This window comes from Pteropus medius, unplaced genomic scaffold (genome assembly GCF_902729225.1).
Source record: "Pteropus medius unplaced genomic scaffold, Ma_sr-lr_union100, whole genome shotgun sequence".
In the NCBI taxonomy this organism is placed as follows: domain Eukaryota; kingdom Metazoa; phylum Chordata; class Mammalia; order Chiroptera; family Pteropodidae; genus Pteropus; species Pteropus medius.
In genome coordinates, this window is record NW_024346667.1 from 27188945 (window position 1) to 27202112 (window position 13168).

The window sequence follows — 13168 nt, forward strand, 5'->3', positions numbered from 1 at the left end:
TTATCCTAGCAATATTTTGCTGATTTATCACCTAATTAATATCACAAGAAACAGTAATTTGAGTTGACACATTGCAAAGTACAGATCATGCCCCAGGGTTCAATCATCTGCATTGTTAAACTTGCTAATTACACATTTATGCAATACGGTCATTCATGCAAGCTGTGTTCTTTAGAATGTGACCCTTCAGAACTTTAAAAGTATATCATGGAAACATCTGTTAGTGGCCATAAAATTGCCTAAGAATACCTAGCATTCACTTAGCTTCTTCCATTTTGGTGGTGTTAGTGCATTGCATGTAAATCAGAATGGCTCTACTTCATTTTAGCGTAAATTCCTGCCTCCATTCCACTGTATAGAATTCCTATTTGTTTGCACTCCTGCATCAGTGCTACAGAGTAACTTCACAGTAACTAGCAACTCAAAGAAATTAAGAAATATCAATTTGTTTAATAAGTTTGAAAGGCAAAGGATCCTTTTTTATCAAATACCAAGTATCTGTCTCACTTTGAAAATTCTTCATGGTGCTGTTCTGATTAGAATGAAGTGTTTCTGGGAGGCAGATCTGGACCAAGCCAAATTCCATGCTATTAATCACCATGCTGCCTCATATATGTATAATTTTGGAAAAGTTATATACAATTTCTGAACTTCACTTTTTCATCTTTACAATAGAAAGGATCATTTCTATTGCTAATGTTTGTTTCATGGACTAACTGTACCAATTTCATGTAATCATTGCAGCATTAAATGAGATGGTACATGTCAAATTCATTCACAGTTCTTAGTGAAAATTTAAAAACATTTAACAATTAACACAAAAAAAGCAGTAACTGCTGCTCTTTTTGTGACCATCAGTGCCATCATGTCAATGAACATTTATTTCAGTTCTTAACTCTGTGTTTCTGGGAAAAGATATATGCTGTAAATACATACAAAGAAGCAGACAATTGTAGATATGTATCTCTTGGAGATATTCAGAACAAAATTCTTCTCAAACCTGTCTTTCATAGTTTCTGCCTCATGTTTGGACCTTTTTATTGATTTTTTTCTTTACCTTTTAATTCCAGTTTGACTATCACAGGAATAAAGAGTTGGAAAAGCATGACACACTTTTCAAAAATGAATGTCAATCATCTGGTACTTTCAAATCTGGTGACGCCAATGACCATGTTTTTTCTAGGTTTGCAAGTATGATTACGTAGAGATTTGGAGCGGTCTTTCCTCTGAGTCTAAATTGCACGGCAAATTTTGTGGTGCTGAAGTGCCTGAAGTGATCACGTCCCAGTTCAACAATATGAGAATTGAATTCAAATCTGACAATACTGTATCCAAGAAGGGCTTCAAAGCACATTTTTTCTCAGGTATCAGTATTCACATACTGGATATGTATATTATGGATTTTTAAGGTGAATTGGCTTAAATTATATTTTATCCATTTTTCATAGTTTTCTGTAAATGTAACTTGGAGGTGTACAGAATGCATGAGCATTTATTCTACGTTGAACAATTTTTTATGTAAAATTAGGATGTTAATAATAGGAACCCTGTTGAAATTTAGTCAAAATACTTAGATCATGTATACACTAATCAAATATTATAAAGACTGGTACAAGTAACACAAAATTATTATAATAATGTTTTCATACAGTGACTTTGCTCTTTACCAACGGATGGAAATAATGATACCAAATTTCCAAAAATTGGCAGACTTTTTCAAAATAATTTATCTTTGGTCTTGGAATATGTGGTCTCATTTTAGCAACATAATTTTTATTCCTACCATTTATCAACATATTTCTTATTTCTCTTATTACATTTAAATTCTTCTTATTAACTGATATTAAAATCACACTTTGCCTCATCACTATAGAAATGACTGCAGGAAGAGACCTAGAACTATGGAAGTTATCATTTTACTAAAAAAAATATATTATCAGATATTTTCAGCAGTTGTTACTTCTGTGTTTGGAATGTATGTTTAATTTAATGAACATAGTGAAACTTCCTTCTTATAGAGCTGAAATTTGATAAAAGGTCTCCAAATTTTAAGAAAATATATAGAAATCAGTGAAATTCCCTCATTTTCCTAACTTTATACCTAATAAAAATACTGTGTAACTTTAAAAATAGATAAAATTACAGTAAACCTTAGTATAGCAATCTATTCTGCCTTTCAAACTGGCAAGCAATTTAAAGCAACTGAATTCCAATTATGTTTTAATATTAGGTAATTTGGATTGAGTTAATTCAAAGTCCATTTATTTCAGTCCCCATGTGTTTAAAATTAATGAGATTTACAATGCCCAAGATTTGTTTGGGGTTTTCGGTGTAATTGAAGTTAATGGTTCAGGAGCTCCATTGAGGGGTCCAAGTCATACACAAAAGTAAGTTAGAAATACAATGGTTCTTGGCTCCCTTGTTCTCATTCCCTTCTTCCCTCAGATTTAATTGCCTTTTAAAAGTTCTTCTCAGACATTAATTTAAGATTTATGTTATTCAAAATAGAATTGTAATATCCTATTTCAATGAAAGGAAGACTTCCTTAGACTTCATTATTTTATAAATATCATGTATTTTTATCAATTCTAGATTTCCAGTGGTTAGAGATAAGGCTTCTTATGTTAGAGCCACTTAAATATTTATTTCTAAAATTGAAAGTATAAAGTAAATAAATTTCATCATAACATTAATAACATTCAGGATCCTTTTTACTTCAAATTAGATATATATTTTATTTGATAATACTTACAAAAAAAAAGATACACACTACATATACTGGTGATAAAGTATAATAAAATTTAAAGTTACCCAGAATATTGAAAATTCATTCTCTGATATTTTAGTCAGACAAAACTTTCCAAATCATAAAGACAGGTTACTTATATGTTTGTGCCTTCAGGACACTATTGAAATATAAGGGATGCTACTTTAATTCTTATAATATAGATATGGAGGCATATACAGTTATTTCAGAAATAATCACATGGAGATTTTAGTTATTTTTGCACATAGCCTTTGATTTTAAATAAGCACTTTGTAGACTTAAGAAATGAAATTGGCAGAATAATTCTAAGAACTTATTAGCAGAATAATTAATATCGATTTCTGTCACTTCCATGTTCATATAAGAAACCATCTCATATGAATCCTGATTTAATATCTTAAATTAGTCATGAAAAATGCTATAGCTTTAAAATTTAGAAGTTATTGCATTATACAGCAGAAAATCTATAAACTCCTCTACAAAAGTCAAAGTGTCGTATACTATACTGATTCTAAGGTATATTTAAAAAGCAATATAACAAAGTAATAATATCAAAGCTAATAAGGATATTGAGACTATCAAAGTAACATTATTCGGACATGATATAGAATTATATGTCTATTCAATTTTTAGCTAATTCGGCATACAGTGGCATGGGCATTTTATAGAAGATATCTAGTCCAACAACATATTACTGTTATTTTCTTGGACTATATGAGGTTTGTTTTATAATTAACAGTAATTACTTACTTTATATGATAGTAAAACCAACTTTAATTTTATATAATGTTGTATTTGAACACAAGTATAAAAATCTGCGCAGGTATACTTATACTAAATGGTTAAGTAAAGTTAACTGTATTCTGCTCAGAACAAAGTTATTTTTTTCTTTATATGGGTGAAATGTAAAGGAAATATAAGATTTTATGTATGTCAAAACAGCAACCTTTGGGAAATTGATGTGTTTTTAAAAATTTAATTGTAATATTCATTATTTGTGGATAATATAATAAATGACCTCAGGCAATGAGAATTGAGCATATTTTATCTTCTTTAGACAACCCTGTATTAGTGCAAAGACTCAACATGACTTCTGCAATAGCAAAGACACAGAATTTGAAGAATAAACCTCATTGAAAAGCAGTCTTCCTCACAGATAACTTTAATGCAAATGTGATCTGTTACTGATGGACCTAGTGACTTGCTTAGTGGCAGAAATGGAATAAAACCTAGATTTCCTGATTCTCTTTTTATTTTTGTGTGAAATAAACATAGGATTCAGATAAAATGATTTGTGCAAAATACCCATCTCTAAACTTAAGTGATTTCAACTGATATGCTAATCTTATCCACCTTTCACCGTATACAGATATTTCTTCACATTGTTCTTCCCATGCACTATTTCTCTCATAGACTGGTCATAGATATTTTGAAAAAAAATTCAACCTCGTGTTATTCTCACAAGACTTTAAATATTTGTGTGATTAACTTCAAACGAGAATACAATGAAAACTTTCCTATAATTTAGAATCCTGTTCCAAATTTTTCATTATTAAACGATATTTAAATATTTGAATGTTTTGGCAAGAGCAAATTGTCTCTGTCATAGCTATCAGTAGAGTTTATTGGTGCTATTTTGAAGGTGATTATTTATTCAACAGTTTTGTGTTGAAACCTGTATGTGCCATGTATGTGTGTACACATGCATGAGAGTGTATGTGTACATGTATATATGCATGAGCGTGCATAGGTCTGTTTATTTTATATTTGAGCATTCGTTGGGAGTATATCTGCTCACATATGTTTCTGTTCTGGTGCACGGATCTTTCTTTTTCCTACAGATAAGGAAGCTATCTGCAAAGAGAAATTTTTTATTTTTGAATCTTGCAAGAACTTGATACAGGTTGCCACTTCAATTCCATCCAGTATGTATAATTAATAGGCTGATGGCCTCTGATAGTCTCAGAGATACTCTGCAAGCCTCTGATGGGAAAATGCCACCTCCTTTGTCCCTTATAATGGACTTTTCCTTCATCTAACATGAAGGAATAGAAAACAGATTTGTCCATTCCAATGAAGGAGGCTAATTTCCATCTGCAGAAAATAAATGTTTTTATTTCTACTCAACAAAACATTTATTTCTCTCACTAATAAAAACTACTTAAAACGTTTTGTGCCTACAGTATGAAAATGCTAGAAAATTTCAAATGCATTATTGATAGAATTCTCAATTATTAAATTCATTATGCAGACATTCTGAGAAGTATTTAAAACTCTGTATCTTCCTTCCCTCTCCTTTTCGATTTTCAAAATATTTGTAGTTTGTGTACTAAAAGAAGAAAGGGAAAGAAAGTAAAAACATAATCAGGTTTGCTAATAGTTTTTTCCTCCCCTGGTTTGATGACCTTTCGTATATAAGAAGTCCAGAATATATTTGTATAGTTTGTCTTTTATGATATTGTCATTTCTCATCCACATAGATAACCTGAAATTGCATTCACTTTAATTAGAATAGTTTACTTCTATTTGAACAAGTGTTTTTAAAAACATATCCACACTGTGTTCACTACTCCTGAGACAATTTAAAATATTAAGTTAAATAAGTTAAATAAGTAGCTGTCTTCGTCTGCATGATGTAAAACATCTGGATAATTATAAGTATTCAAATGTTTACTGAAATTTTCTTTTTTCATATAATATTTTGACCTGTGGAGGCACAGTTATATTTGCTACTTTGCTAGGCGTGATAACTTTCCTCTGCTGCTTTTAGTTACTATTTTGATTAGTCTAGTTTTGAATTTTAGCTAAAGTTTAGATTAACCTATACATATATTCTAGCAGTGTGTTTGATAACTTAATTTTCATGTGATATTGATTATATTAGTCAACATTAGATGTGGGGCTGAAGGCGGGAAACACCAATCAACTGGGAGACTGAAAAATAATAGATACTTAATTATGAATGTTTAAAATCTTTTTGTTCATCTTCCTCTTTCTTTTCCTCCTCCTTCCTGGTCTAAAAACTATTTTAAAATTATCATTTTTCCAGCACAACAGAAATATGAATAATTGGCTACAAAAGCTGCTATTTGAATATGATTGGTTTCACTGTCAACTTTACTTCTTTTTAGTTACCATTACCACAGGTCAGATTATGTTCTGTCAAATCTAAATAATTCTCCTTAGAAATATAACCTAGTGACTTGAGATTTTTAATAGAATAAAATTTAAATGTTATCAATATTTCATGTACTGGAATTGTTTTCATTTTGGAATGACTATTGATTTAAAAACAGTGTTTTTATGTGTTTATGTGAACAAATTTCCTCTAAACTACTTTGCTTACAGTTGTTAGATTTTCAACCAGTTGACCTATAGGACAACTAAAGTTCACTCTGTCAGGTTTTAAGTACACCAAACAATCATTATATAAACATTTTCATAGAAAAAAATATGTGTCTATTTCAGAGTAAATAATTCTGGCACCAGAAAATGTTAAATCGGCTCTTTCCATTTAAGTGTATTTTTACATCCGCTTATGAAGGAGTATTTTCCTGAACCATCTTAAGAGCTCTGAAAAGGTGCATTACAATAATAAATTTAAATCATTTACTGCTTAACTGTCTGAATTAGAATATGTAGGTATCTGCCACCATGGTGGTAGAAAGTATGGTTACCATCCACCCATTGTGCATATGTCATTAGTAACTCATAAACTATCATTTTCATTGTTGACACAAATAAGGGAACAGGACTTCCAAATTATCATAACGTTCTCTAAAATTAATTTTACAAAGCAAATTTTCTATTAGCTTCTCATTTCTTATACATTTTTGTGTTTGATACTAGAGAATTTTTTTTATTCTATATTTTTTGTGCTTCTTTTAGTCTCCATAGTAAGTACGAAAAATGTAATTTACCTGTTAAGGATAGGTAGAGATCACATAAGTCACAGATACATTGATTTATATACATTCTTGAGCATAGGTAGAAAACACATAAATCACATATATATTAATTCTGATACATTCTTTAGAACTCTGAGACTGCCTTTATGTATTTGGAATATTCTGATATTGACAATGCATGAATATACCCCAGGGGCATGTGTGTACTATGTTATATAATCAGGCTCCAAAAGGGGAAAAATAGATATGTCCTTAAAAATTATTATCAGATTCGTTGATTAAATGTCTTTCCTAAATCTCTCTCCACAGAGTGAATATTGATTTGATAAAAAAGCAAATATAGCATTTGCTATTTTGGTGCCACCATGAGCTCACAAATTCTCATTAGAAAAATCAGTTGACAGAGTGTAAATCACAAATTCAGCCTAACGTCTGATATGACTGTCTCATGTCCTTTTGTTCTCTATACTGTGAGAGTGATGAAAGTCTGAGTGATATGTCATCATATATGTGTGTCATGAGCAATCTGCCAGTTTTTGACTTTAACGGACAAGCCAGCCATGGAATAAGAGTTGAATGACATAATATGGTGGCTGATGCATCACACTGCTCATCTAGTTCGTTTCCATCTAGCTCACACTGACTGAGATTAAGATCATTGCCTGCTCATCTAGTTTGGCTTTTGTAACTGTAGTGAATGAAGTTCATACTTTCTGTTTTCACCTTTGTTTCTAGCACAGTAAAAGTCCTTTTAGGGAATTACTTATTCATAAACTGGTCTGCTGGAGTAGATGTGTTTAAAACATATGTTAACTTTCTTCTTTAGAGAGTCTAATGACACTTCTTTCCCCGCTATCCTGGAATATTAAGAAATGTCCAGATTCATTAATGCTTTGCATAACTACAACGTTAATGAAAAAAATCAACTTCAGTAGTCGTACTGATTTTTTTAAGTGATTACTAACGAATCTTGGAATCTTGTTTAGCCTCTGTCTAAACACCATGGTTAATATATTGAAGGATTTCTCTCTAATATCATTTTTTGGCATTTATTCAAACTACTCACAATTTTAAAATTATTTTTAAAAATTGGCAATAAATGTTTAGGATCAGTTGATAAAAGGATTAGTTCCTCTCTCCTACTCAAAACTCGTACTCCAGGAGTTAAAGAGGACTACAAGTTTGCATCCTAGCAAGGATGGTCTTGGAAACTTAATCCATAGTGCAAGGCACTAAGCTAAAGAAGGACTGGGTAGAACTTAGATACTATAAATTTTGTTTTTGTTTTTGTTTTGTTTTGTTTTTTTACTTTGGGAACAGAGAAAGCCGTGACTTAGTTTACCCTTTGCCAGGATTAACCACAATTAAATGGCTCTCCTTTGATATTCTTTGTTTTAAAGCTACTTACTAAACTGTGGGGTTGTCTCTTTGCTAGACAAAGACGAATGCTCTAAGGATAACGGCGGATGTCAACACGAATGTGTCAACACAGTGGGAAGCTATGTGTGTCAATGCCGTAATGGATTTGTGCTGCATGAAAATAAACACGACTGCAAGGAAGGTATGAAAGGAGTGTTCTTTTCTTGACAATATCTAGAATTTCATGCAGTTTGGGTAAAGCCACTGCTTCCAGGTAGAATTAATCATAATTATTGACTATTCGAATGTGTGTGTGTGTGTGTGGGTATGTATATACACATATATATATATGTATATATATGTATATACTTATATATGTATGTATATGTGTGTGTGTGTGTGTGTGTATGCAGTGTTCAAAGATCCAAGGCAAACTACTGGAAACGCATGTTGCCTAAAAGTTCTGCACTTCACACATGGGCAACATTAGAATAACTTTGTATAACAGACATAGATGCTGCTATGATGCCATCTGGCAGCCAGAAAAGCACCACATTATCCCCAGGACTTTATAGAACAGACCTTATAACAGCCTTCATATTTAAACTTAACTTCTGCTGAACGCTTTGCATTTGGTTTCATTTCCCTCCCCAGAATATCTCATATATGTGCTACATGAGTGATGCCACTTTAAATACCAGGAGTGTCAAATTCAAATGCCTACCAGAAGAGAGACATTTAGAAATGGTAGATATTGTGCAATTTAAAGATTTAGTCTTGGTTTTGGCAAAAAAAAAATTTTCAAAGTCATAGTAGTAGCATAATAGTATCCTATCAGTTTTTGTCCTCCAGGCCTTACAATATTCCTTAGAAAACCAACGATCTTAATCTCAGTCAGTGTGAGCTAGATGGAAACAAATAGTTATTCAGTTCCTATTTCTTCCTTTGGAGGCTGCTCCTGAATTTTCTATGTAATCAGGATTTATGCCTATTTTGAAAGAATTACTAAGGCAGAATTTGTAACTTGAGTCATTAGCACATGTAGATTGGTAGGTAACTGACTAGCACCAAAGTTAGCAACCTTTTTAATGCACATTCAAATGAAACTGAGTCTCTTGAATTGACCCTTGTTCCATTCAAATGTGGTCAAAGGCCAGTGTTTGGGTTTTTTTTTTTTTTTCTCTTTTTACTGAGTTATTGACATTGCCCAGAATCACATGCAAGCAGGATTTTTGTTTCTTTTTACTTTCACATATGAGGATAAACCCATGGGGATTCTGATATTTGTGATTGGTATTCTGTAAAATCAACAGGCTGCAGAATAGGCCCAGTTATTTTGCAGTTATGGAAGGTAATTCAGAGAAAAAAAGACGCAGCTTTTGCAGAGTATGCGTATAGCCCCTGGCTCACAGGTGACAAATAAATATAGATATCCTAAGTCTTTGTTCATTACAGTAAATATTTTCAAGAAAGGATTTTATAGGAAACTTCCTTTTAGATAAAACTATATCCAGGTACCCCAATAAAGTTCATTTTTATTGCCAGTTAAGGGGTTGGATTTCTTTTTACCTCTGCTATAGTACGGGCACCTTCCACAGTTCAGCAGGGAGCCTCTTTGTCCCATAGGCTCTTTGCGGGATTCTAGAGGCTCCACATTTCATATGACCAGGCAAGGACAGGGGTCACGCAAGTCAGAAAACCTTTGTCCAGACAGAATCCAGACGTTAAGGCTATTGTCTTGCTACATGATCTTATATTGTTGGAAAAGAACTGAATTTCACCTCCTTTTTGTATTCCTCTGTTACAAATCCAAACCTGCCTGTGGACACCTAGCACAATTAAGATAAAGGTCTAATGGTAAGGAATGTGACAACACATTAATTTTGGCATCCTACCCTTATCATGCAGCCCTGTAGTATACCAGGTGTTTTGTCCATTCAGTAAAGAATTCCTCCCAAAGGAATTTCTTGAAAAATTTCAGAGAATTAATTGTATTTTAGAATGGGATGCACAATACAGTACAAATAATTCACAGTCTAAAGTAGGATGTGTAGGGTGCTGGTTCATAAATTATATAGAATGAACACAGCCTGAGGATGTTAAATATTTTTAAAGTTTGATATTAACAATATGGAATGGCCCCCTTTAAGATGAAGTTATTTTAATTGTGAAAAACCTAAAAGAAATGTCATGTTAATTGAATAAAATATTTTTTGAAATCAGTTCAGAAGCTATCTCTATGGCTTGTAGCTGTTCACTTGTGTTTCCCCTTAGTACTTCATTTTTTTTTGATGAACTTTGGGTTAATTTACTTTAGCAGCTAAAATTTTAGTTCAGGTATTCAAGTGTCTATTTAACTAGGGGAAAGAGAAAATGTAAATACATAATTCATAAAGTGGCTTAATGGTGTTAATTAACTGTAAATGATGTTTCTTTTAATGGAAATGAATCTAAATGGCAGTCCATTGATTTTTGTTTGTAACATTGCATTAAATATTTCACACATACCAAGGCAAGTGTTGACATTTTCGGTTGTCAATATACGTTGCTCTGTCAAAGTCTGAGCTTACAGATCTCCAGCAGTTTAAAATAGTTTATTTTCTTTTAGGCGTTTATCTAATTCATTGTAAACACTTAATTTCACGTGAGCAAGAAAACAAGCGTTGCCTGATTATGTGCTCAGCAACACGTGTGTCAAAGCAGGTGAATGTGATAGCGGAGACTGGAGTGTTGAGTAGTTAGTTAGTGCTCGGGAGGACCTTTCAGCAAGATAGTGGGTAAATCGGCTGCTTTCTTGCTGGCCCAATTCTGGGCTGCATTTCCACACTGATAGATATTATCGTTATTGGCACAGCTGAGTGTGAACAGAAGATCCACAGTCCAAATGGCTTCATCACCAGTCCCAACTGGCCAGACAAGTACCCGAGCAGGAAGGAATGCACGTGGGAAATCAGTGCCACTCCTGGCCATCGCGTCAAATTAGTAAGTGAGCACATCATTCTTTTATTAAGGCGATTGCCCGTGTCTTTCTTAGCTGGGACATGGAAGTGAAATGAATGTTTATTGAATTGAACCGAATTTGTAGTCAGGTGGAAAATATTTTCATTCTTATGCTTTCCTGGTAACACTAAACAAACCCCTGATTTCCAATTGCAAGGGATAGTGGTGGCGGCCATGTAGTTCTCATACAGTGTTCTCATCCTGGATGCTTTAAAAGGCATTGCCAATGTTACTGCAAAGCAGAAGGCTCTACTTGCTAATGTGTTATTGGAAATGATATTTCCAAATGCAGGTAGTAAACAAAAGAACAAAAGAATCAGAAATTCAGCAAGACGGCAATAAAATTACTATTCACTTAAACACAGCATAGTGAATGAATCCCACTGGCTGTGTCAATTTTTTATGCCTCATATACAGAACATATATATATTTTATAATAAAACTAATTTTGTTTGTGGTTTGTGGAGTATTATTTTTGCATAATATATTTGCCCTCTTTAGATCGATATATTGTTAGACTTCTCTCAAATTCAAATATGAATGTAATGTTTGTCCTCTCATATTCTTTGAGTCTTGAATTCTGTCCTGGTCATCTGATAGTATATATTAAATTTTATTATAAGCTGCAGAATACTTGAAGAGTATAACTTTTAAAAAGTAATATAAATATTTTTACAATTTTCTGTAATGTGCTGTTGTTAAAGCAGGGGGAATGCCAGCTAGCAAGGCTCAGAACTAGGAGGCTCAGTCTAGGAGTCACCATAATAAAGGAATAAAGGGTAAGAGATTGCTTTGAGAATGAGATTACCAGTCCATGTTAGCTTACTGGACCAATCCAACCATAAAGTTAATTTTAAATTCTGCTTGAATCCTTTCTTTTTTTGTGTGATATTTTTGGCCATTAAAGAAGTCTTATTTCTATGCAGCATTATAATAAAATTAGAGACAGTCACCAAGACTTTCATATTCCTATTACAGAATTCCTTCCAATCATATTTGTAAAATAGTAGCAAATGACTTTCCAGAGGCATCAGTTCATTCTGGCCACTCTTTGGAAGGATGCAAGATGCTAAGATGACAGCTCTGTAGGAACTTGATTGCCTTCCAGTCCTGTCCAAGGTCCTGATCTAGAGAATTACTCTCTGAAGCTCGTGGGCTGAGTGAGATATAGAAGCTGTGTCCTTTTCAGCGGTGCAGCTACTAAGGGAGTTGGATTTTCCTGAAGATTTTATTTTTGTGTGTAGATCTCAATTTTTTTTTGGTATCAAAGTCTTTGTCTCTGAAGAATTTCTTTTTATAGTTTGCGCAGGGTGCGTAGTGTCACTATTTAAAGATATTTCATTGGGTATAGAACTCTAGGATGACATTTTATTTTTCTGTCTGCACTCTAAACACTTGATTTTATTATTTTCTTGCTTTCATGGTTCCTAATAAGTCTATCGTAAATCTTAATTTTGTTCCTGTGATGTAATGATATTTTTCTTATGGCTGCCTTCAACATTTTCTTTTTATCAGCAGTTTGATATAATGTATCTAGGTGTGTGTGTCTGTGTGTATGTGTATGTGTTCAGTAAATTGTCTTTCTCAGAATTCTCTGAATTTCTTGCATTTGTATTGTGATGTCTGATCATGAATTTTTGAAAATTCTTAACCATTGTTTCTTCACAAAATTCTCTTGCACTTTTGTCTCTCTTTTCCCTCTAGGATTCAAATTACACATATGCTAGATTGTCTCATATTATTTATAACTCTTGGATGCTCTATTATTTTTTGTCACTCTATTTAGCATTTCCATTTGAATTGTTATTATAGTTCCCATGTATATCAGTCTGCTCAGGTTTCCATGACAAATGCCACAGACCGAGACTGGCTAAAACAACAAAAATTCATTTTCTCACAGTTCTGGAGGCTGGAAGTCCAAGATCGAGATGCTGGCAGGGTTAGTATCTGGTCAGGCCTCCTCTCCAGGCTTGTCATCGGCGCTTCATTGCTCTATCTTCACATGGCCTTTCCTGTGTGTGTGTGGAGAATGAGCAAGCACTAGTGTCTCTTTATCTTCTCATAGGGACATGAACCTTATGGATAACAGCCTCACCCTTACTACCTCGTTTAACCTTAATTATCTCCCTAAAGG

The 13168-nt window shown here is 33.0% G+C and overlaps 1 protein-coding gene across 4 annotated transcripts in view; it reads left to right on the forward strand.

Moving 5' to 3' along the window:
• Positions 1-13168, forward strand: part of TLL1 (tolloid like 1) — a 165874-nt gene that overhangs the window by 134896 nt on the left and 17810 nt on the right. For all 4 annotated transcript variants that reach the window (XM_039876316.1, XM_039876317.1, XM_039876318.1 and 1 more), the window contains 3 exons: positions 1184-1364; positions 8111-8236; positions 10889-11016. In XM_039876316.1, coding sequence (XP_039732250.1) covers positions 1184-1364; positions 8111-8236; positions 10889-11016 — 435 coding nt within the window. The remainder of the gene's footprint in view (positions 1-1183; positions 1365-8110; positions 8237-10888; positions 11017-13168) is intronic.